We start from the raw sequence: 26,768 nt of genomic DNA on the forward strand, positions 1-26,768 counted from the left end.
TAACTGCAATAACTAATTTGTCTTACGGAGCTCTGAAGAAGTCTTCATTCGGAGAAAGCTTTCAGGTGACCCGGAAATATATATTGTTGTCACGTTTCCTTTTCGCTGCTCTGTTTTGCAAGCGCCTGGTTCTCTTACAGGAGTGTTCGTTCATGTGATTCATGCTCTGCAGAGTCTGCTTTTAAAGCCAGTGTAAAGTGATACTTATGGGGAAAGGGAGGGAGGAGCAGCTCGGAGCAGCGACTTCCTAAAAACATAGTCCCCCTCTGCCTTTCTGGTATGCGTATGAGACGCGTTGTGCCGTTGGAGACGGTAGGTTACAGACCGACTCGACTCTTCAGAACTGAACTCGGCTCCTCTGTGGCTGACTGACCCGGTCCGGGCCCGCTGCTTTCACTTTGGCCGCGGAGGAGTGGCTACTCACCCGAGTCGTGGAGCTCCTGGATGGAAACGGACAGTCTGCTGCCCGCGAGCACAGCCTCCGGGGACTATGGCTCTGGGTCGGACAAGTCGCGGACGCACTCTGTCGACCGGGAGCTGTGCAGCGTTACCGGGAACGCAGGTGAGCCGGCTCGGTGCTCATTCACGTCTCCTCGGCGAAATTGGGGGGAAAGTTTACAGCAAGAGTTTTAACTCAGAAACCTTAAAAACTCAGCACGACTGTTGAATCACACCCAGAGTTTGACGTTAGAGGATTCACGGCCTCTAAATACTGTTCTGTAGGGCAAGGTGTAGCTACCTGGGACTAGTGATAGATCCCAACACGACCTGGAATTATGAACACGGTCGGTGTGCTTTGTAAAATCTGAACAAGTTACCTGGAACTACTGCTGTCACATGAATTTAACAGAGTACAAAAGGCCATTTGCCCGTTATTAACAAATGCCATCAAGTAAAGACATGAACACAACGCAGCAGTGGATTACACTGTTTCATCTCTGTAAAATCAGACGTAGTCAGTGCATTGTAAATAATTTTAGATCATTCCTTTACAGCCCTATGATGTTTGCAGACTGCACCCAGGTTCATTACTTGTCCAGAGTCATCTTATGACTTCAGAAATGTAGCTGAGTTAAGTTAAATGAGTTTGAGAAAAGACACTCACGTGAACAGTCATAAAAGACTTCATATTACGTTATAAAAGTTCACACGGACAATCTACATAGAAAGGCTACTCTTTAAGTCATATGGGGTTAACAAATCTATGCCAATTACACCTGAACTCAATACTAACCTTCACCTTGGTTAAAATTAATGTGAAAAGAAACAACTGGTTTATCTTCTATTAAAGACGCTCAACAAGTTTCTGCCATTTCACTTTTCCTAAAGCTACGACTTTTAAGAGAGGAGTCCCTCTGTGGACATTTTTATTTCGACTCAGTTCATTTATACACCGCCCATAATACAAAGTGTCTCAAGATGCTTTCTAGAAACTAGAGCCTAAAACTTCCAATTCAAGCTCTAATGCAACAGTGACAAAGACACCTCCCTTTAAACAGGAAAAAACCTGGAGGATAACCCAGGTCATATGGAGGAGCCCATCAGGTTGAGGCCAGCCGGGTAGAGACAGAAAGGACAGTGGAGAGAGAGCGGGACAGGATGATACATATTTGACACCTATATATCTGTCATATACTGTGCATACATCTGTTCACTGTACATACCAATGCAGGGATAGAGAGAGAAAATAAATTAGGTTTCTAGTCATCAAACAGGCATTGAATAAAGTAGATGATCTGATTCAACTCAATTTCCGTGTGTTTTACAGAGTTACACTGACAAAGAGCATCACACATGCTTAGGCAGGAGTGCTCTACGTTTTTAGCATACACCTCTCATTTAACGGTCCCATCCGTCCAAAAAACACCCACGATTATTTCCAGCGGTCTTCTAGCTTGTCCATGTGATGTTTAGTAAAGTGCAGATGAGCAGAAATGTTCTTTTTGGCAAACAGTGACTTTTGGCAAACAATGAGTGTTCCTGCCACTCAGCCGTGCACGCCACGGTGGTTCAGTGTTCTCCCGATGGTTCTGAACAGATGGACTCTAATTTGGTCTGGAGATGAACTTGTAATTGTAGAGGCATACTAACTTTTGCAACTCACAGATGTGTAATATGGCCTCATTTGATTGAATAGATAAACAGGCAGCTATATTAATGAGTTATTAATGGAACTTCTTGCTTTATACATCACGTTATATCACTATGGACACAGTTTGCTTCCCTCCACACATACAAATGACTTTCAAATGCCCTTTCTTACTCTAACTTAGACATAGATAAATAAACACATGATCCACATGTCATCTTGTTTTCTGCTCTTTCTTTTGAAAACAGATTAGTTGTAGTTACTGGCTGATAAGATTAAGTTGATATGGATAGAATGGATATACTATATATAAAACTGGACAATTACATTGTCAAAAATAATTACTCAAAGTTAGTTTACTAAATAATAATAATAAACCAATAACTATGTGACTGGTTGTCAGCTTAAAATCCTCAAGCTAAACATCCATCCATCCATCATCTCTGACTACTTATTCTGTAGAGGGTCACATGTAGCTGGAGCATATAGCAGCTCTCACTGGGTGAGAGACTGGTTACCCCCTAGACAGGATGTCAGTTTATCACATAGTTAACACAGACAAACAACCATTCCCCCTCTCTTGTGCACCTATAGCCAGTTTAGAATCAGTATTGAACCTCTCTGCACTTCTTTGGAAGCTGGACAGAAGCAGGAACACCTGGACAAACCCCCTAGAGGCACGGGGACGTCACACAGACCTGTGCCACCATAGAAATGCTGGTCTTAATATCCATCAGTGATGCAAGCTGAGGAAACTTTGATTTGATTTCGGGGTGTCTTTTGCTATTTTTGTGAAGTCAGTCAATGTTATGTGTATTGTTTGTCATTCAAATACATACAACAGAAAAATATGAATTACTTTATTACTAGCGTGGCTTCACAGGCAGTTAATGTCAGTGGCATTAAGGTGGAAAATCAGGGTGCCGCTTTTCGTCTAGAGGCACTTTCGTCCGGTCACATTAATGCTGCAGTGTGAGAAGCGTTGCTCACACATGTCAGCTATGGTGTGTCGCGGTGAGACTTTCAGCAGCGCTGCAGCCGTTTTATGTGTTAGCCTGTCAGTGGCACCCACCACCACCTCCATGACACATCCTAGAATGAGTCAGCAACACCAAATGTGTATGTGTGTGTGGAAATAAGTACTTGAATCATCATGTCTGTAACTGTGTTTCTGCTGGATAGAATAGGCAATCATTACACACAATCACCTGATGGCTATTAACAAATATATGGTAGATGTTTTCTTTTTTTCATTTGATGGCCTTATGTTTTAACCGATATCAACTCAACAAGCTCCTCCATGGAAACCTCTGCAAATTATTTCATTCTTCCTAAACTGAACGCCCTCTGACATGGTACCAGATTGACTATCTTATTATTCTGTCTGAAGAGACATTATGTCTCAGTTATTTAGCAAAATGTAACTTTTAATAAACCCCAAATCAGACACCACTTTACATATAAGTTGCAGCGTACTAATGTTGTGGCGTGATGTCATGAGGGGCTGTGAAGTCTGAAGATGTGAATTTCTAACCCTGTTTGCTGTCTTTCTGATTATTATTATTATTATTTTTTTATTATTTATTTAGTTTATCATTTCCCACACTTCATATAAACAGACTGACAATTATACAGCTATAAATAACCCTCTTGTCCCTTCCCATCCATTTTCAGGTCAGAGCCAAACAGGGACATAAGACATATGCAGGGGGGCTGCTAGGGAGAACTGGATTAAGACATGTGGAGCACATATACAAGAAGAGTGGACTAGATTTAAAACAGTATACCATTGCTGGTCTGAAAGTTTTGTATTTAACTCGTCCCCCCACATACTCCTAATTGATATAAGAGACCTGAAGGTGGCTGACCGCAAAGATCTGCACAATTTAGAGATGCATTTCCTTTGATTAGGACCAATTTTTTAACAAAAATGTCTAATATGGAAAAAAGCAAGAGCAGAGCTGAGAGTTTGACAGGTGATATTTATGTCCTTTTTTTGTGTGTGTGTGTCTGTGTGTCAGGCTGCATCCTGCTGTGGATGGCTGCTACCGTCAAGGTAGTCATTGCTATGGGGTGGGGGTGTCTGGTCTTGTCTAGATGGGTGATACATGTCTAAGTAACATCCACATCATACCAGGTCCAGACGTTTCCCAGCAGAACATTGAATTGTCACATGATGGTCAATGTTATTAACTTCTCCTGATTCTCCTCCCGATCCTACTCCTGATTTTAATATTGAAACTCACAACTCACTGATGCAGATGATACTGTCATGCTAAGCTTGAAAAAAAAAACACTGTGAAAACTCCCTACAATCTAAGGTTCCTCCTAATTCTTAGTCTAGTGGTTTCCATCAAAGAGAGACACTAAATGACACTAAATGGATTTCAGCGTGTAGGTAAACCTGCTTTTTGTAGATACACCCAAATGACTAGAGAAACAGTAGCCAATAGTACTGTTTCAGATTAGGGAGTGCTAATCCACCATGATTCTTGCGAGACCACAAAATAACTGTCATTTTTTTACCCCCAAAAATGTTTGGATATTATTTTATCTAATTTGCCACATAATGTGAAGCATGAGAATTTGTTGAAACAGAGAAGAATTTAGGGAGGATGGCCATTGTCCGACCCACCAGGGTTGCTGGTCTCACTTCTTTGTTTTTACTACTGTTTTATCCCATTGCCTCAAGATAAAACAAACCTTCCCAGTTCCCAGTCCAACCAGTTCTACAGACAACAACGCTGGTCTGTTTTTGTAGAAGACATTGTTTCGGTTCTGTTGTTCCGAAAGCATGCTAAGTTTTTCATTGACTGGAACTACACATGGGGATACAGGGAGATACATGTTAACTCTTTGTAAGCTCTGCTTCTGAATGTTTAAGAAGTTCAGATAGTCATGGTGCTTTCTCACACAGATCAGGAGGACTTCTACATCCAGCAAGCTGTTGTGTTCATTGAAGACGCCATTCAGGTGAGCACAGTGAGATAACAGTACTTTGTTTTAAATGTGTGATGTGAAAGTATTAACTAAATCCGTTGCCGTATTGTCATGCGGACTGACCTCAGAGACGCCCTTCTCCCTCATATTTCTTTTTACTGTTTACACACTTTGACACATTATTATTGTTGGAGCATATTGTTGATTTATAACTGATAACAGAATTTTGCTCTTACCGTGAGTGTGTCAATAAAAATGTAGTACGTGTTTCCTCTATTAGTTAAAAAATATCCCAGTTAACTTGAGTGAAGTAAACACTTTTGGGAATTTGGGAAAATGACAGCGCAGGTGGCAGAGAGAGAACATCTGATTACCACTTCCTTATTCTGGTGTATGTCCTTACATTCTCTTAGAGAGACGGAGTAAATATAGATTTTAAGCATGCTGTTTTCTTTGGCATTTCATAGTTAATGCATTTTGCCTTCCTGTTTTACTGTATTGTCTCTTTTCAGTGCTTTTGTCAATATGATAATACCGTCTACCTCCTTATCTACAGTACCGTTCTATCAATCACCGGGTGGATGCCAACTCACTCCGCCTGTATCGATGGTACTATTCCAGGATATGTCAGTGGTAAGTTCACACACTCCAGCAGCTGCCTCGGTCTCAAGCTTTATGTATGGCTGAAAATGAATATTGAGGAGATGTTGTAGTGCCATATGTGTGCTGGGACTGGAAACAACTTTACATGTAGGAACTTCAGAAAAAGCACAGCAGTATATTGTAGATTTAAAGAGCTGTGCCACTTTAAAGGATCTTTAAAGGACCTCAGACACAAACAGTTTGTAAATTTGATCCAAATTTCATTATGTTACATAATGTGAAAATTAAGTACTTTTGTGACATTCATTAATAAATGGATGCTTCTGGTTTGCTCTTAAGTAAGAGCATTTTCGGTTCTGTTACGGAGAGCAGTGTGTTGTGGTTTGCACGCAACTGGGTGTTTCCTTATGTAAATTGTTGGTCCATTGCAAGATCAAACATGATTCATCCACGTACGTAGGTAGTAAAAACAGAATTGGCTGTCAGCGCATGTTTCCTGAATCCCACTCACTTAGGATATTCGTCTTTTCATCTTAGCTATAAGAATAAACCTATGGAAGAGAACAATAGGAAAGCATTTTTGTGTGAGGCCCATTGTTCCTGCATGTAAACATAGTAAATGATATGACCATGCTATATTCAGTGTGTGTCTCATTGTTGGTTTTCAAACTGTAAGAAGTAGAGGTCTCTGATACAACCTTTTGAAGCAGAGCAGGTGAATCACACATGTACAGTGCCGCTTGAATTATTTAGATTTCTGCCTAAAAATGACACAAGGCAAAGGGGGCACAGGGTATGGACACTGTTCACACTTTGGCTATAGATGGACCAAATGGCAGGTGGCCACTGCCCCAGTACCTCATACACCCTCAGTACCCCCCACAGAGTTCCCCAGGGAACATGGATATAAGGCTTCTCCAAGTCCACAAAATACATGCAGACTGTATTGTCAAATGCAAATGCATGTTAAATGTTTTTGCGATGTACAAAATATAACCTAGATTAATCTTAACAGAAGCTATGAACACTTTATTATTATTTTTTTGTAACGTAACAGAAAAGCACAGTGGCATATTTTGTGGTAAGAAAGGTTTTCTTTGTCGTGGTCATTAATGCTTACTTTGGGATTTCAGACTGTGGGTTTAATAAAGCATCTAGAGACATCTAGAGACTGTTATTGACAGAGAACACAGAAGTTGAACTTCAAGTGGAAGGACAAGAGCTATGTTGGCAAGTGCTAAATACTTTTTTAAAAATAGAAACCTTGAGCAGAACCCTGGTCATGTGGGGAGACAGATGAAGAAAGGCGATACATGATACGTCTAGGACTGATTACGATATTCTTACTTCATCTTGCATCACAAGTGAGGACCGCACTCAAGATGTTTTTGCTAACATACCTACATCCATTTACCCACCTACACCTCTGCCTTCATCTGCCTCAGGGGCTTGGGCCTGACCATTGCGTTGGTGTTGCTGCTGGCATTTGTGGAGCGTCCATCCTCCATGTCCATCTCCTCAGACCCTCGTTATCGCTCTTCACCCTGGCAGCCTCCTTGTGGGCTCACCGAGGCCATTGAGATGGTCTGTCTGATCATCTTCACTTGTGATCTTGCTGTCAAGGTAAGCTTAGGCAGGTATACCCAGCTGATTATTTGTCCATTTGCTCCACTGCTTCACTTCATCTGGTCTGTCCTCAGAGCTACTTGATTGGCTGGGAAGAATTCAAGAAGAGCAAATGGCTGATTGGCTACACTGTAGTCATTACAGTCTCCGTCATCGACTGGGTGTTGTCCATCAGTATGGTGTGTGATGAGGTGAGGCACAAGCTTCTTTAAACCATTATTGCACAGGGTTGCATAATTTAACAGCCGTAAATGTTGACCTCATAATAAAGAGCACCATTTAATAGAAGTGAATGAACCTTTGCTGGTGGCTGGTGGTGGAGAGCAAATGAATATCCATCCATGGGCGCTATGAATGTTTATATGATATCTTATCTCAGTTCATCCGACAGGTGTTAAGATATATTAGCCTGGACCAAATCAACTGACTGAGACCAACATTACCATCCATGTTCTTCCCTCATTCCAATTTCAATTCCCCATTTCCTCATAGTCCAAACTATTTAAATGTCAGCTTGCATGTCACATCTACCAATGATTTTCTGGTTTGGCGACCCACTGTCTGAACAAGACCAACTAGTCATCTCAGCAGTAAATTATGAGACCAGTCAGTCTGACACAAGAACTTTCTATGAATGGTGGTTTCAACAAATCTCTTTGGGTCATTGCTCAATACTGAATTTAATATCATACATTGCACTGCTTGTATTATAGAGCTCATTTTAAGTGCTGGAAAATCTTGCTATATGGTTATTTAGGTCTAAACTATTTCCTGTTATGCTGACACAGGTATTCACCCCAGTCCAGCTTAAGTGATCATAGCAAGAAAACTGTTGTTCCATTTACATGTACTGTATTACCTTGCATAACTTCAAGCTTACTCTGCATTTAAGAAAGGTATTGTGGATTCAAAGACTCATATAGATTCAAATGGGACCTAATATTCACAATTGTGACCTTCCCTTTTTCTTTACTAATTAGAAACTGAGAGTGCGACGGCTCTTCCGGCCATTCTTTCTCCTGCAAAACTCTTCTCTGATGAAAAAGACACTCAAATGCATCAAGAGGACTCTGCCAGAAATTGCCAGGTACCTGAATGCTCTCACTGTTTGGCATCATAACAATATTTACTAGAAAAGAGTGTAGAAATAATTGTATCGCAGTCAGTGGCATGCACAGACCTTTTGAAGGGCAGGGGCGGAAAGAAAAAAAAAGGGCACATATAGCGCGTCCTCACCACTGTAGAGGGCACTTTAGACACGTTTTGCATATTATACAAATGGCACATTATATAGCCTTAAAACATACTAACTAGACAGACTACTCAGGTTAGCTTGCTGCTAGGATCAGCATCCACGAGAACTGTGTGGATTACAACTTTGGACTGTGAAGAACACACACAGATTTTCAGTTAAGTAGTATTTTAACACCATATTAGCACCAGATAATCCAAACTGGTTCTCTGAGATATAGTATAAAGATATAGGTCAACAAAGGGCCCAAACATAAAAGTCATCACAACAGTAATGTGTCATAGTATTTCTTGGTCCTAATAGTCTTCTGGAGTTTAATGTATTTTGTTCACCCAAGAGGGCTCTGTGATAAAATCACACAGGGAACAAGGTAGCCATTTTTATTCACACACATAAAGTAACCTCTACATCAGAGTAAAAAGAAAATGTATAAAGCATAATATACTGTTAAACAAACACATAAATAAAAACAAGGAAAATTATATGCAGCCTGTACAGGCTAGCTGTACTTAATCATTTGCAAAGATGTACTAAGACATTTGCAATGTGATGAAATCAATGAGAAATGCAATTCTGTTTCAAGAAATGAGCCAAACCAGCAGAGAAAAACTGTAAGATAGGGCCCGATAGTTTCTGTGATGACAGGGTCATGGATGGAATCAAGGAAGTGAGAATTAAAAAAAACTACAACACAGATTCCACAAAGGGACAAATTCCAAAAGCTGACTGAAGAATTTAAAATATGGCCACATAATGCATTGTTATAAATGTCATTTACTCAACACACATTTTAAAAAATCAACAATTCAAGAAGAGTCTTATAGAGAAACCAACAATGTGCATTCTTGAATGATGTTTTCAACAGCAACAAAATAAATTACATTAAAATTAAACAATATCAAAGCTTAAGCCATAGCTGTTGAAAAGGTCTGAGACACATTTACTGCTCCGTGGAATAAATTACAGCTCATTCATGTCTCTAAAATTAGCTAGCCTAAATGTATCTAACCTTCACAAAATTCAGGAAATTAGCTTTGGACAGATGACTGCATTATCTATTTTCATTGCAAAGTATATCATAATATACACTAAAGCTATATTCACAGTTTATAATGCTCACCCAGCTCTGCTCTACTTAACTGATCATCACACTGGTCTCTCTCTCCCTCTCAACTAGCTGCTAGTAGCACGTCACTGATCACAGTGCTAAATATTAAACCAAACAGCTCTGGAACAATGAGCTCACCATTGTGTAATTAATTATGTCAGTATATACACTGAAATGCTAGTGAGACTCACACTTGCTTATTTTCATTTCTGTAATCATCAAATAAAAAAACTCACCAGTGGTTCCTGCTCACTCTCACTTCTCTGAACAAGTTCCTGCTTTGCTAAAATGTTACCATGCAATGATGATGATATTCTCTGACTCTACTACCACTGCTTTATTCCCAAACATAATAATGAAATGATGTAGGAGGTGTAGATGTAGGCAGGAGGGGTCAATTTGGTGGTAGAGATGTTTTTTTATTATTATTTGTCCAGGGGACAGTTCAGCCTCAGTGACATTTAACACCATGCATATAGAATTGCTGAGGTTAGACAAACCTCCAGTGGTTTTGCTATAAACCTCCAATGAAACAGATGGAAACTGAACAAACCAAATCTCCATATGACCATGACATGTTTCAAGAGAGGTTTTAGGCTCTGAAAAAAAAAAGGTGAATTGTGCAGTTTGGGTGCATCTGAATGGGACAGTACAGCTGTTTTCTAAAAGCAGTAGACTGATGAGTTTTACAAAGTGTTCCATGCCAAGCAGCATTATAGAAAGGAGACCCAGACATTCCAGTCTGAATTAATGACATCTTAATGATATGACAGTTATCCTTCTGTCAGGACTTTTACACCGCCACCCTGAGCATGTGTGTGTTCTCCTGTCTTTTCAGTGTCATCCTGCTGCTGGCGCTCCACCTATGTCTCTTCACTATGATTGGAATGCTGCTGTTTGCTAAAACTGAGGTGAGCTCCGGCCTTTGGGATCACATGACTCTGCTGAGTGTACTGTACTATAATAATTACATGCTCAGTCTTGTGTGTGCAGACATACTGTACAGTGTTAGCTCCCATGGTGTCTACGAATAATGTCATAGACTTGCACAAACAAGATGCATTGCGAAATAATATGTGTAAATATAATTCTGCTTTCTGTGGTCATTATGCTCCCTTTGCACATCATAACAAACACATAGATAAGACACTCGCACCATTGGAAAAAGAAAAGCAAAGGTCCAGTCCAAACCTAACTCAGATTCTGTCATCAGCTAAAACATTATGGCATCTGTAATCCCACAGGATACTCAGCCGATTATATCATCCTGCACACACCCTGCTGGGTATCAAATGTCTTTTAACCCACAGCTGAAAATAGTCCCCAACAAAGACCCCCGTTCCTCGGGTTTAAATAAAGTTTTATTGAAAACTACAGTCATGGGGTAGCTGGAGCCTATCCTTGTTGACACTGGGCAAGTGGTGGGTTACACCCTGGACAGGTCGCCAGTCTATCACAGAGCTAACACTGATAAAAAAGGATAGATAAAGGAGGGATTAAAACAATGTGCGGCAAGCTTTACAAGACAGTTATAGTGAATACTGCGAATTAAGAACAAACGCTTGTGTGCTGTGTACACTGCTGTGGTGAATCATTTAAAAGGAGCTCTTGCATTTGACATAGAGTCAAAATAGAAAGAAAACTTAAATTGATTTATTTCAGCAGCAAAATGTAACGGAGAAGGGTTTAAACATACACCCTGTGGAGGAGGATGGGGCCATGCTGTTGTGCCAAATGAATGAAAGCACTGTATAAGGAAAAGGTTACCTAGAGAACACACAGTTCCACTCGGCTCAAGGTCCACACAGGCAGGATAACAACAAGCAGCAGAGTAATCAACCGAGACTGGGTCCTCCAGCTAGGCCCCTTTTCATTAGAGCCCGGGGCTGTGGTTGGTCTGAGGCCGAATCAACTAATTAGCAGCATCAACACAGACTCAACCGACACCCACAAAACAAACAGGAGGGAGAGATAGAAAGAAGACAAACATACGTTGCCCCTGCCTGTCTGGCATGTAACAGCATACGCACAAATGAATATTTGTTTACCTTAAATTTGAATTTCATGCAATGGAATACAATCTTGTGTCGTTTAGAATATGGACAGGAACCCCAGGAACATATTTTACTTTTGTGAATACGCCCTTCTTCTTTCATCAAAAGTTCTAAAGAGATTCAGTTTTGAACAATGTCAAGCTCCAGTTCCCTCATCTGTCACTGTGTGTGGCTCTTCAGGATCCGAACAAGAATGAGGAGTGGGAGTTACATTTCAGAGACCTGGGCAGCTCCCTCACCTCTCTGCTGGTGCTGCTCACCACAGCCAACAACCCGGATGGTACACAATCAATCACATGATGAACGAGCTGTGCTCACATACCGTTACTGTTGTTACTGTTGTGGAAAGTCAACATCATCATCTTCTGTTCTGTTCCAGTGATGATCCCTGCCTACTCCCTAAACAGAGCCTACTCTATTTTCTTCATCACCTTCAGCGTTATTGGTAAGAGGCATTTATTTTGCAAGTGATTATTAAGTCATTTTGTAGTAGATTATAAATGCATTTGTATTTGTCTGTTTCCTGACAGGAACCTACTGTCTGATGAACCTACTGACAGCCATCATCTATAACCAGTTCAGGGGATATTTACTGGTGAGTCACTCTTACTGTATGCCATCATACTGACTGTTTTTATCTACAGAAGGTGCAGTTTAGCTCCTCAATCTTGCAGTGGTGGCTAGTGTTGTGTTTGAATTCTATCATGTTACATATTAGTTGGATGTGTCAGACACCATTAACGTGTATCACATGTATTTTTTTCTCTCCAAACCCTGACTGTTGTTACTCCACTGTTTCCAACTGGAAAAGCAGGCGTGTCACTAGAACTATGACACATGTTGGAATGGGAAAAACAGCAGCAGTGACTAATATACACCGATCAGCCACAACATTAAAACCACTGATGGGAAAAGTAAATAACATTTACCATCTTGTGGCGATTAAATGTTTTCCTGGGAAACCTTTAGACCTGGTTTTCATGTGGATGTTACTTAGAGGCACAAGGAAGATGTACACAGTATTAGGTAGGTGGTTATAATGCTATGCCTGATCGGTTTATATAGCTAATGACACCCAAAGTCTCCAGAAGTAACTCTTGAACTCTTAAACCAAACAGCACACTGTTGCATTTTGTGGAAGTCATAATAGCATTTAAGAAAAACTTATAAGAATCAAGTCCTATGTGAATATGTAACATTTCAATGATGTGCATTTTATATATATATATATGCTATAATTTCTGATTTCAAATGCTGGATTCTGCTGATTGAGACATTACAGACAGAATTAAGATATTGCAATAAATCTTTTTGTTTCGTGCTCTTGTCCAGATGTCGGTCCAAACATCCATCATGAGAAGACAGCTGGCGATCCGAGCAGCTTTCCATGTCCTCAGTTGTCACGGGGGACAACATGGTGTTCAGTAAGATTCACATACATACAACCACACACAAATACACACACAGAAACACACACACACACTCAGTTTTGCTTTCTCTGTAAGGGAGCGTGTGCATGTTGACGCAGTCCTGGAGATGTTGTCCAGAGTTGGGATGAAAAGCTACTATAGAGCGGCCATCACCACGGTCAGATCCTACACCACAGCACACAACTAACGAGTATCTGTTTTACTGCTTCAGGTTAGGATCCTGCTGCCTCATAGTCACTGTCAGGATTTACACAATGGTGCTAGATTTGAGCTATTATTGTGTGCATTGTTTCTAAATCACCTAATTCTGTCTGTCCTTACTATCTTCATTCATCAAACTTCACTTGTACTTGTAAAAGCATAATGCATAGAATGTTTTCCTAATCATTTTTACTGAAAGAACATAATTTTACAGAGTTTAATTTTGGAAATATTTATTGTGGCTTTTCTAAAGTGGCTTTTTTCAAGTGCAGGATTTTTATTTCGGAGTTTGAACGCTAAATCCTGCTCTCCTTTTTTCTCTTTTCACTACAACTCTCCCCTGCGCTTGCAACATGTCAGATGACACGGCAGTATGCAGATGTTGGCTACATGGATCGAGACCAGTTCAAGAAGATTTTTGATGAACTGGACAAAGATCGCATCAAGGAGGTAGAACTGTGCACACACGGGCCACGCTGACTGAATCTGAAGACTCCTTCAGGTTTACATTTCTCTTCTGTGTCTCTCTTTCTGTGTTTCCTCCCCAGCACCCTCCCCTCCCTCAGTACAGCTCTCCAGTTCTGCAGAGACTCCAGATGATCTTCAGCCACTACTTTATCATTGTACTTGGCAACGCGGTGGCCCTGGCCAATGTCGTGTGCATATGTGTAAGTCGCACTGTCACACAAACACACACAATGACCAAGCCGGTCTGGTTGGTAGCGTGTTAGCTGGTTGGTACATCAAATATTTTTGTGTCTTTCAGACTGTCCTGGTGTTGAATTCTGAAAAGTCTACAGCAGAGAGAGACAACTTCATCTTGGAGGTGCACACAGTCACAACATTATTGCATTTTAAGTGCTTGCACACAAACCTATTTATTTTTTTTATATAAAACATACGTATACATTCTTTTTTTAACTGAACATCAACTACCACAGAATTTAACTGTTTCTGTCCTTTCATTGTCCCACTATCAGATCATCAACTTGTGCTTCATCTTCTACTACTTGTTTGAAATGTGTGCGAAGATCTTTGCCTTCGGCTGGAAAGGGTACCTGTCCTACAGGAACAACGTCTTTGATGGCTTTCTCACCATCGTGTTATTGGTAACACTCCCCTAAATACACACTGTCATTATTTTCTTATTTAACATTACAGCTGCAGTTTAGTCAAATACGAAAAGATGACACCGAGGGACAGGTTTATAAAAGATACTTTTGTGTTACCTTACACCATCACTGAGTCTGTGAGTTGATAGTTTCATGTTTTGAACTGACATCCCATGATACCACATCATGTCTGATTAACCAACTGTAGTTCTTCAGGACAAGTCTTTGTTTTACTCATTTCAGATTATTAAAGAAAGAGTGCAAAAGTTTATGGTTTACTATGAGAGTTAAGACCGATGCCGGCCTTACAGTATGTCTAAGGCTAAAACAATTTTACAGCCTCAAATTTTGGGGCAGAAATATTTGCCCTTTGGTCATTAAATACCTGCTTATGGAAAAATATCTTCAGTCTCTTCACAGTGCTACTTGAGTGCTGCCCTCGTTTTTGTTCTAGGATAGGGGCAAAAGCAGTCTGGCTTGTTCGTATTATTGTTTTGGGTGTGAAAGGCTTTGGACCCAAATGCACAACATAGACAGAGGAGAATGATTTGTATTATTTTGGGCCAGAGTTGTTGAGAGCTGACAGTGGCTGTGTCAGATAGTGGATCGTACACGAGTGACAGGCAGTGAGAATTTTGAAAGGGCCAGACAGAGGAGGAGGGGCTAGCCCCGGGGCTTCACCGGGAATGGGGGTTAGGGGAAGGTGAGGCCCATTGATGAATAGGCTGTCAGAGAATTTGTGTATAGTGTGAGCCCTCTGGGTAACAGTGTTGTTGTCGAACTGGAACTGTGAGAATGGCAAATTTTGACAGATTTTAGGAGACAGAGGCTGGACTGCCTTTATCCCCGCTGGTGCACCAAAACCTGGATTCCGTGTTGATTCAGATTTTTATTTCACAACTACAGAATGCCCAAGAAAGGCAAAGTACCTTTGGGTTTTCTCCAGCCAGAGCAACACAAACTAAATTACACAACACGACACAAATGTCATTGCAGGGAAATAATCTGTAATATATGTTTTTATTCAAAACTATCAATATCCATTGCAAAATGGTATGATGGAAGCAACCAAAATAACTACATAGGGAGAAGAGGGTGTTTCATTTACTGTCTGCATCCTTTAGGCAGTCTATCTTGTTTGGTGCATGTGTCTCACATAGATAGAGACACAGCTTGATACTACCAGCTGATTATTGTAGAAAATTCTTCTATAATATTCTTATTCACATTTTTTTTTATTTCCACTGCACAAATGTAAATGAAATGTAATGTGTCACCGTTGTCATGTTTTTGTTTTACCCCCATTAGACCCTGCAGATCACTACATTTATCATCTACAGGCTTCCTTATTCTCAGAGGTGGGTTTTCTTTGACTCATTTTAAATGTTTGTACGTTCAACATCAATTTTTATTTATTATTCTTGAGTTGAATGAATTGAATACAAAGAGGATGGAAGCATGTTTTAAGTTAAACACCTGAAAAAAAATAACATCTCACAGCTAGTGAGAGTCGAGTCTGGTTGAAAACATCGACTAAAACTGATGAAACATGGATGTGTCAACAGGGACCCCTCCTCCCATAATATAATGTCTCTATGGGAGATGGTTCGCTTGGTCAACTTGCTGATTGTGTTCCGCTTCCTGCGCATCATCCCAGACATCAAGGTAAACAGCAGTCACTGCTTATGTAGACTTTCATCCTGCATCAGCAGTAATCCAGGGATAGTTATCTGTGTGTGTGTATTGAGTCTGGAAGGGAGGATATGTACACAAAGGAGTAAAAGAGAGAGGGTACACCCCTATATACACACACAAGAATAAACCAACAAAAGGGAATGAGTAATAAGTACCAGCAGGTGCCCAGAAAAACAGTCTTGTTTATTAAAATGAATTTGATTGATGAATGCTGTACGTCAGGGAAGGGCTAAGAATAAAGCTCCTGTAACTTGACTTTATATGGTGAATGTTCACTAAGCCTCCCTCAGGGGATAATATTAAACAAACACACACAGGAGATAAACAATTACATGAATTAATTGGAAGAATTGGAAGAATATTTGGAATTGCATTGGAATTGGAAGTTATTTGGAAAAATCTTGATATTTTAGAGTTGTACTTAACTTTGAGGTTAAACTAACATTTCCTTTCCATTCATCCTGCTGGTGTTGTGTCTTGAATGGTTAAGGCAGAGTCACGAGATCTCAATCATGTTTTAGGACGTGTGTTTTGTCAACTTATCTTCCATATTTTCATCTTCAGCTTATGGCTTTGGTTGCAAGCACACTGTTGGACCTGGTGAAAAACCTCAGAGCATTTGCAGGGATACTGGTGGTAAGTGACAAAGCTTTGTTTCACCCAGCTGATCCTGATGTGCTCTTTAGTTTTCTAAATACATCGTCGAAATGCCCCATCTGTCAGATAAGTCCAAACTGTGGACACACACATAAGTTTGGATAACCCATACCTATCACACCCTAATCTTAAACATTACCTCATTGTAACCTTTATCCTAAAACCCTCAAACGGCTTCAAAAAGAAGTGAGAACTGGACAAAATGTCTCCACAATGCGAAAATGTGCTGTACAACAACATATGCACACGTCTTGTAAATTTCTGAATTCCTATGAAATAGTTTACAGAAATATTATAGCGACATGCAAAATAATGTGTCCCTCTGTGCAGGTGGTGTATTACGTGTTTGCTGTTTTTGGCATCTGGCTGTTTGAAGGGGCAATTAAACCTCCTCCGGAGATGAGGTATGACATCTTCTCCACTAAGAAACACAACAGATAGAAAGCAAACACAACAAAGCTCTTTCCAGTTCTGAGTGGCGGTCTGAACCATTTGTGTGCATCTCACATTCTACCTACTTTATCCATCAGTTTTGTGAGAGTTACAAATGCAAGATTAACCTGGTACTGACGGGCGAATTAGTATTGTGCAGTCGTATTTGGTAAGAGTCTGAAAGAAAGAAACATGCATTTGTCTCAAAGTGACTTTGAATGGAAGTGAACTATATCTTTTCATCCTTTTATCATTGTTGTTGTAGACTAACTGCAAAAGATATAAGGGGACATGTATCAGTCCAGTCAGTGCTTCTTTTTACTGAAGACCCACAATGAGTGTTTATGCAAAAACATTTGGAAGAAAAGTGAACAAAGAACCTATTCAGTAAATGTTGAACCTGGATTTAAGTTAGAAATGAAGCCATGTGTCCCGGCCCCAGAACCATTCCAGTATACTCACCCACAGTACTGAGTGGATGTTTTTAACATGGCCCTGTGAGTGTGTGTCAATTTTACAAAGAGAGCAGAATCAAAAATGTGCAAATTCTTTGTATCATTGTTATGTGTATGTGCGTCACAGTGTGGTATCCAATACTTCAATGGAGAACATCACCTCTAACTTCAGCATGGAGTGTGGCACCTATGAACAGCTACAATACTGGCCAAACAACTTTGATGACTTTGGTGTGAGTAAGAAGAGCTGTCAGATCTTCATAGTTTGCTTCAGTTTCTATTACTTTTAACTTACAGCGATAAAATAATCTGGTGTTGAAATATGTTCTGTTTATTATTCGTCACAGATGATTGTTTTGTCCCCATCATTGTGACAAAAACACTTTTATTATTATTGTCTGATCTCAGATAAATGCATTTAAAAAGGTCTTTTCTTCTCCTTCTCTTTCCAGGCAGCCATCATTTTGTTGTATGATGTCATGATAGTCAATAACTGGCAGGCCTTCATGGATGCATACAGCAGATACACCACCGAGTAAGGAACAATACATTTAATATGCAGTTCCTGTTGATTAATGGTTAATAATAATAATTAATGCTCACTGTGATGATGACGATGCTGATGTTTCTCAGGTGGTCCAAGATCTACTTTGTGTGTTGGTGGCTCACGTCCTCTGTCATGTGGGTCAACTTGTTTGTGGCGCTCATCCTAGAGGTCTGTCCACTCATCACAGACACATCCACTTCTAATACGGATACAGGAACTGTTTTCACAGTAGTCAGCTACTTTTCAAAACAACTGTGCCAACAGTGGATGTAAACGACGTTCGTACGAACTAGCCATACATAGAGAGTATGACAACACTTCTAATTTTAGGATTAACTCTGACAGCATCCAGCCTTTCAGCTCAGAGGGGAATGTTATACAACACAGTAAATGTGCAAGCTTTGAATGTTGCTCATGTAGTCAATGGTGATCTCTGTGGTCAAGAGAGTAGAGCTTGCTCACTTGACATAGTGATATTATCTGGAAATTCATTGTTTGTTGCTTATGGTGAAGTAAATTTACTATTTTTGTTTTATGTCTGAAGCCACCACTTACAGCAAAGTCTACAGATGTTTTACCTTGCTCATACCAATGACAAGTTAGCTTATTTTCTCCCTCTAGTGTCCAGTAAAACTGGCAGGACCACTCCTTTAAGGAAAAAAATGTTAAATGTTCTGAACTCCAATTCTTGTTTTCTAACAGAACTTCACGTACAAATGGGACCGCTGTCACAGCTGCTCTGTTACAGATGTGGAGAGGATCAGATATGAAACCTCTGTTCAACTCATGTTCAAGTAGGTTGACGCTGATGTTTTGTTGAAAGCCTTATGTAGCTGTCAAGCCATTTCTGCAAGTCCTTCTCCTGTTGTTTTTCATTATCTGTAATTTTCCTCCTCTTTCACTGCAGAGAGCAGATCCAAGAGCCAACAGAAGAGGAATTACTTTGTCAACTACATCAACACCCCCACTTACACCTGGAATGGTGACACAAGGACTTGACATCGACCAGTGCATTAAGATGTATTAAACAAAAGGATAAAAAGGGACTCAGACTAAAAAGACTCACTCTTTCTGTTATCTGAATGAGAAAACATGGTGTGTCGTGTTATTGGTTTAATATATTGTTACAGTCAAATTCATTTTATTTGTGGAAATGTTTTTATTATAAGACGTATGGTTGTTAATAAAGAGATTTTTTTAAATAAATGTTTTACAAAAAAATGACCAAAGGTTTCTCTGTTTTACCACATCCATCATTCATAACATTATGACCACTGAGAGGAGAAGTAAATAACGTCAACCATCTTGTGACAATTCATTGTTCTGTTGGGAAACTTTTGGAACTGGCATTCATGTGGATGTTACTTAGACATGTAGCACCCACCTACACCAGACCAGGCACACCCACCGCATAGCAATGACACTCCTTGATGGCAGCAGCCATCCCCAGCAGGATGCAACTTGACACACAAAAAAAAAAACTATTTAGAAACAACTCAAAAAACATGAAGAACAGCACAAGGCGTTGAACTGGCTTCCAAATCCACTAGAACCAAACTGATCAAGTATCTGTGGGATGATCCACAGAGGCCCCTCCCCTCAACCCATATGAACCACAGGACACCCTCAGAAAGGCCATGTCCATTCTCTGATGAGTCACAACTGTTTTGGGGGAGACCTGCACAATATTAGAATGGTGGTCCTAATGTTATGCCTGTTTGGTGTATATCTCAGTACAGACTTTAATGATCCACAAGGGTTTGATTTCAGGACTTTCTCAGTGAACACTGACGTTCCGTTTGACTTCATGTAACACAAGAGTTACAGAAACCATTGAATCTGAAAGTAAATGGTAAATGGTCTTGCTCTTATATAGCGCTTTTCTACCTACTCAAAGGTACTCATAGCACTTTTACAGTCAGAGACACATCCAACCATTCGCTCACACAAGCACACACACATTCACACACCAGTGCCAGTTGCACTGGGAGCAACTGGGGGTTCAGTGTCTTGCTCAAGGACACTTCGGCATACGGTATAGATGTGTTGGTGCCAGTAAACTGGCAGCAACCGCTCTCACACCAGAAGGTGGCAGTAAATTACCGTCACGGATGTTATAGACCCCGACGAAGTAGAAGAAGAAGGAAGCGGAAGAAGAGATTGTTTTGGATTCGCATGTGTTTAACTTGTTCCCTATTACTGGAGCCTTAGGGACTATTGGGTTGATTTCTACACTCCTAATAACAGAGCAATGGAGGGTAAGTGGATTTAAATCTTGGTTTATGTTTCCTCAACGGATCTACTCTCAGAGTCCACGCTCTGGACATTTATACCACACACCGTAGAGCCCACTGGCTTAACTGCGAGACAAAAATTTACTTTATGTAAGCTGAACACACATGTGACTGTATACTGCTGACAAACATTAAACATGATTTTTATTTATATATATACCATCCACGCGAGTCATTGTTGCCCTATCAAGGCAGTGGAGCCTGCTTCTTCCAACTCATGTGTTATAGCGTCATCTTGTGGTGTTTAGAGGACGAAGCACCGAAATACTACACTCGGTGTAACATGTTCGTGTGTTGCATAGATGTGGGATAATCTTCAGTCCACTTCTGTGAGCCCTCCACGGTCTCCTGAACTCTCGGCCTCGCTCATGAATCCACTTGTTTGACCCCCACTTACTTCCTACTAGAACAGGACGTGTTGTTGTCCTCATGTCTTGTCCTATAGTGTCCCTCCCTACTCCTGAACAAATTGTACCAGAACACTGCCGTCCCCTTTCTTGGCCAGATTGCTGCTCCAAAGTCAGGGAAGACTGTGGCTCCTCCCGCCTCATCAGTCATGTAGTTTAAAAGATTTGCTACACGATTTCCGGTGCCTGGTCTTTTTAAAGCATTAGGCTCATCTGAAATGAAAAATCTAACTTTTTATCTTAGAGTCCACAGATGCCAGCAGAGGCTTGTAAGGCACATTACAAGTAAATGCTCGGTTATTATAATGTCCACGCAGTGTAAGTGAAGGAAAGACAAAGTGTCATCACTGACACATCATTTCTTCAAAATGTTGGTGACAGTATTAAAACAGATATCACCAAATCAAACTGAACTGAAATGACAAAGCTGTGGCATGAAAACAGTGAAGCACGGCAGAAGGGTTTCTATTTGAGCTCTACTCTGTGTTCTGTAAAACATATTGAGAACATGGCATCATTGGTCCTGTACACGTAAAATGGAACTGTTTGTGTTTTCCCTGTGAGTCTGTGGCTGGTAGCTGGCCTGTGTTTCAAGTACAGATCCTCAGTGAGTTAATCTTGTTTTGTGTGATACTACTTTCATTTCCCTTGTTTCCTTTGGACAGAAGCTCTCGTTCGAGCTGCTATTCCCGGTGACCTGGTCAAGGTTCTAGGTGTCGAGGTGAGTAGTGGACACACTGTCCCATCCGATGGTCCCTACAACACCTAGTTCCTGATGTCACATCTGTAAAAGCTCTTACTGTCATGTACTTATTTCCAGTCTCAGACCAGCCGCAAGGCGGCGAGCTTCACGGAAGCCTTCCTGAAGAACAGCATCCAGCAGCCCTCACGTCTTGATCTGAAGACCATGCTGAGCCACAAGGCCGTGATTCTGGACTACGCCAGGCCTAAGAACGACAAGACGAAGCGGAAGAGCAAGAAAGCCAAGGGACTAAACGCACGGGACAAGAGGAAGATGAAGATCTTCCAGATTAAACCTGAGCACCAGAGGTTGGCTACGCCGTAGAAGTGATGCACCATTATGATTGGAGAGTTAGGTGGAGTCAGGATCTGCTACCGTGGATTAGATATTTTATTTAATTTAAGGCAGAGAAAGTAGAGTAGCTTCAGATTTTGCTTAATAGTGATGAGCCATACCGTTCTTCCACTGTACAAATATGTGACCATGCTATTGTCTATTTAGTTGTGTGTTTGTGTGAACTGATGATTGATTTTCCCAATCATCACTGTTGTTATGGTTGTTATTGCAGATACGAACTTTTCCTGCCTCTGCATGAACTGTGGAAACAGTACATTGTTGACCTGTGCGGTGGACTGAGACCAAGCAGGTAAAGCAGTTTGGAGTTCCATACCCTTCCTCATTAATTAGCTTATCTTAGTTGATATTTCATACGTCCTTCTCACTTTTCTCGTGTGTTCATTCGTATTGTGTCTTCACAGCAATCCACAGGTTGTGCAGCAGAAGCTCCTGAAGGCAGATTTCCATGGTGCCATAATCAAAGGTTGTTGTTTTTTCTCTGAAGTTAGTAAAGTTTTTTAGTTAAGCTTATTTTGAACATGTAAAAAGCAAATAAAATAATCATACACAAATTCACTTAATGAACATAAATAACACAAAAAGAAAAATAAGTAAACTGAAAATTACTTATTCTCTATATTCTAAAAGTAATTAGAATTCTTAAAGTAACTAATTTTACCCCACCCATTCTCAACAGATCAATAATATTTGTTTCCTGTCAGTATATTAATAACAATAATGTGTTTGTTTGTTTTTTTTACATTATTATAGGTTAACATGACATTGCATGTTGTCAGTAACCATTTTAAGTGTTACAGCTTTAGTTCTGGAGTGAGCTTCTTCTAGATACTCCTTTAGAATATTTAATAATCACAATCTGAACTAATCCAGATAAATTCATTTGTGTAAGGTATAAAAATGAGTTTGTAGGAGTGAAAAGGGTCAGTTAGAGTAAATATACTATTAAAACACCTGGTTGTTGCAATGTAAAATCACACCAGAACCTTTGCACCTTCCCATAATAAAATTCTAACCTCATGTGTGGCTGCTAATAGTGTTTTTTAAATTACACTTTTTTAAAACCACATTGGGTGTTAAAGGGTGTTGTTTTATGGCATGTAAATATTATATAAGGTTAGTTTATTTAGCATCTCTGTAATTATCAAGTATAACGGTTGAGCACAATTGCAATTATTTATAGATTTTTAAATCTTTTTCAGTGAAACCACTTTTAACTTTATGAGTGTCACATAGCATAACTGAGATGTACTACAACAAACTATTGGTGCCTACAAACTATTGAAGACACTACCGTAGCTTTCTTTGTTCACCCTTAATTCTCTGTCTGTTCTGTCACAGTGGTCAGGTCTACATGTCCATCCTATGTGGGGACTACAGGAATCTTAGTGCAGGAGTTCAAACATGTCTTCAAAATCATCACCAAAGAGGACAGGCTCAAAGGTGAGATGGCTAGATGTATCTGAAATGAATATTCAGCTTATTTTGGCAAAATGTGGGTTGATGTGTTTGTTTTTTTTTTTTTTTTTTTTTTTTTTTTTAAATGAAGCTGGCTCTCCGTGTTTGGTTTTTCATATTGATGCTCTCAGTTGTTATTGAATCTTTACAATATTGCTAATCAAGTAAGATATATGCCAATGAGACGTTACATTATGTCCTACTGGAGGACACACTGCTTTAAAAGTCCATACTGGTTCTGATAGAAGGATGTCAGAGTTGTTGATGATGTTAATGGTAATTGAAAGTTTAACTATTCACCCAGTCCCTTTCACTGTGTTTCCTCCACATTAGTGATCCCTAAGAGGAACAGTGTGTTTGCAGTGGAGATCAATGGCTTCGTCTCACACATCTATGGAAGCAAGTTTGAGCAGCGGGCCAGTGAACGCTCCGCCAAGAAGTTCAAAGTGAGAGGAACCATCGACCTGTGACAACACAATCTCCCTCATGTGTTACCTCAAAAAGAAAGACGTTACATATTTATAGATCTGCTTCTGCCACTGGCCACCAAAGGAACTTTAACAACGATGACTAGTTCATTTTGCTGCATGTCTATGATTGTCTCATTTTGAGGGGGAACTCTATATTTTTTTTTCACCTGAGTGCAGCTAATTTAGGAGCACATGCACTATATATAACGTCAGTTAGGTAATAGATGCTGATAAGGTAAGAAGTACAGTATCCAGAATTCTGGGTGTTTGACTCAAAGCAGACACCTGATCTGTAGAAACCTAGGGTTTCGCTGCAGGTGCATACTGAACATGAGGCTTAGCTAAAAGTCAGTGAGTGCCTGAGGCTCCCCTTCGAAGGCTGCTGCTGTTTTGTTACAACTTCTGTGTCAGTCCAGGAAGTCATGTGTTTTCATAATAGTCTCTCTGTGAGAAGGCTAGAAAGATGCACTAGCCTTTGTTCCATTCTTTTCAGAGCAGATAAATGCTGTCCGCCGTTTAATAGAGCGGGTCATTTAACCTGATTAATTTCTGTTCATGGTTGTTTTCCCCAAATCTTTCATTAAATTATACTTTTTCAAAATTTTTAACAGTTTCTGTCTTTTTTGTGCCCTGAAGTTTGTGTAAGGACATGTTATAAGCACAGGTTTGTATTTCTCAAAATGTCACATACTGTATGTGTACTTGTTGAGGACATATTTTATTTAGACCTCTGTTGCAAGGAGAAAATATATTTAAAAATAATTGTGGTATTTAGATTTACAGCAGAAGGCAGACAGTGGTCTAACCACATTGTCATCTGTGATCTGAAAACAAATCTAGTATTAGTGCTGAGTGGAACTTCTACGCCTGAAGGCACACTGGTGATTTATGGTTTCACACAATTCTATCACTGACAGAGGGATAGTGTTGTTCTTTAAGACAACTGTGAAGTTTCATTAAAAGCATTCATATGTCTCATGTGGTTCAGATTATTGATCCAGACTGAGACTGGTTTGTATCTGTTCAGTGATGCTAAAACTATACGCTAACTTTAAGTCATGCTGCTTTTCTTGTCTTAAAAGAAAATGGATTGGATGGAAGAAAATGGATTTCTTGTACATGCCGTTGTGTATTTTTAGAAATTCCTCATTTGCAAAGTCAGGAGGAACTGGTTTCAGTTTGTTTTTCCCTGAAGTGAAAATGGCTTCTCTGAAAGTGAAGTAATGAAACAGCTTCAAAGGTAAAACACATCACTCTATTGCTTATAGAGATGTTGTATGTTTCTCTATTTCCGGTCCTGGTTCAGGAAATGGAAATTTAACTGTTAAATTTATGTTAACTAAATGTTAACTAAAGGACCAGCAGAGGCATAAATGCGATAGTCGATTTCTAAATTTCTTTCCAGAACCATTTTGTTTTTTCATTCTAGCTCACTGTCACAGCTTATTGACGCACTGCAATATATCACATGAGCCTTTCTTCTAACTTTTGTGCTTTTCCCTCAATGGCAAGAGAAATTTTTGGTCAAAAGGACATTTAATCTTGACTGCATACCATACTTGGCTGTCTGTCTTTGTCCTGTCGTGGTAATTCATAAGAATGTTCGGTTTAAACCAAAAATCTTCTGTTCCTGTTTTCTTTCAGAAAGAAAGAAAAAAAAAACAACTCCTGGAGCACTTCACTGTGTTCACAGAAACAGCGTCACATTGTGTTGACTGAGAAGAGAAGTGTTGACTAAGCAGAACAGCAGGTTTTCCATCCCTGGGTGTTGAGGTGGTCTACAGGTCACCAGGGCTTTCAAACCATTCAGAGCCCAATACACAGTCACCGGAGTCACACAGACATGGCCAAAGACTAAAAGACTTGGGTTAAATTTGCAACACTGAGCAGAACCCTGGCAGTTAATCTTTGTTAACAGTTGTTTTGAAACTGGTGTACTAGTGTAAATGCATGCGCAGTCGGACACATTGAGGAGGACTGAAACGTTCTCTCTAGCCTCTTTTACTTCATTGTTTTGGATTTGTGGCCGTAAGATTTGCTTTTTTTTGGTGCTACCTCTGACTGTTAAGCACCAACTACAACACTGTTTTAAACAGAATCTAAAGAGACAAATATTTTCTCAGCAGTTGGTGGAAACCAAATCAGAACTAAAAGGAGAGTAAACTCCAGCATAACGCTAATGACTAATATAAAGCTAGATGCTTTGAATCGTGCTCATTTCACTGATTGACAGCTCAGATTGTGCACCCTCCACCCCCACAAAAGACAAGCAGTTACAGAAAATGACTGAATTAATTTCCTTGGTTATGTTATCTGCCCTTTTATCTTACTAAAGTGCTGGTGGCTACTAGATGCTGTTATCTGGAATCAGTGATTTCAGAGTCTGCAGGTCACGTTACTGAGCCTGTTACCATGTTCTTGCTAATAATGTCTAGAGGTTTGGCCCAGGCATTTACTGTAAACCTACTGACCTACCGCATTACACGTGAAGCAATTTTTGGAGTAATTTTACACAACCGCCAACTGCTGGAAGGAACAACAAATTACTTCACTGGCATGAAAGTTTCCAAATTACAGACACTAAATGACAGAAGAACTGACTGCAAATAGCAGTTTGATGGCTTTTATCTCTGTGGCTCTTAACTGAGCTGCTCAACCAGTCTGACAGCACTGCTGCTGCTTGGGGCATGGGAGCTTCCTGTAAGGGTCAGCTTTAGTGATAATAGTTTCTGTCAAAGGGGAAACAGATTAAATGTTAGACCCAGTCAAATTCAGTGTGTATGATCAGCACATACACACTGATTATTTTGTTAAGCCAGCAAGTTGTTGTTTTGTTTTTTTC

General features: G+C 40.0%; 2 protein-coding genes across 2 annotated transcripts; both read left to right on the forward strand.

Moving 5' to 3' along the window:
* Positions 1-157: 157 nt before the first annotated feature.
* Positions 158-19,423, forward strand: tpcn2 (two pore segment channel 2). The gene is made up of 25 exons (XM_047581709.1): positions 158-562; positions 5,007-5,062; positions 5,586-5,662; positions 7,078-7,255; positions 7,333-7,449; positions 8,239-8,345; positions 10,457-10,529; positions 11,853-11,952; positions 12,052-12,117; positions 12,203-12,267; positions 13,005-13,096; positions 13,178-13,259; positions 13,664-13,753; positions 13,852-13,971; positions 14,070-14,129; positions 14,284-14,412; positions 15,724-15,773; positions 15,981-16,080; positions 16,675-16,746; positions 17,098-17,171; positions 17,782-17,887; positions 18,107-18,189; positions 18,288-18,369; positions 18,904-18,995; positions 19,109-19,423. The coding sequence occupies exons 1-25, from the start codon at positions 445-447 to the stop codon at positions 19,185-19,187; spliced, it is 2,268 nt and encodes a 755-aa protein (XP_047437665.1). The 5' UTR covers positions 158-444; the 3' UTR covers positions 19,188-19,423.
* Positions 19,424-20,308: 885 nt separating this feature from the next.
* On the forward strand, positions 20,309-24,525 carry pop4 (POP4 homolog, ribonuclease P/MRP subunit). Its single transcript, XM_047580672.1, has 7 exons — positions 20,309-20,459; positions 21,568-21,623; positions 21,723-21,952; positions 22,213-22,290; positions 22,403-22,464; positions 23,340-23,441; positions 23,790-24,525. Exons 1-7 carry the CDS (start codon positions 20,453-20,455, stop codon positions 23,924-23,926), a joined length of 672 nt encoding a protein of 223 aa, XP_047436628.1. The 5' UTR covers positions 20,309-20,452; the 3' UTR covers positions 23,927-24,525.
* Positions 24,526-26,768: the final 2,243 nt, after the last annotated feature.

This window comes from Mugil cephalus, chromosome 3, assembly GCF_022458985.1.
Source record: "Mugil cephalus isolate CIBA_MC_2020 chromosome 3, CIBA_Mcephalus_1.1, whole genome shotgun sequence".
NCBI lineage: Eukaryota > Metazoa > Chordata > Actinopteri > Mugiliformes > Mugilidae > Mugil > Mugil cephalus.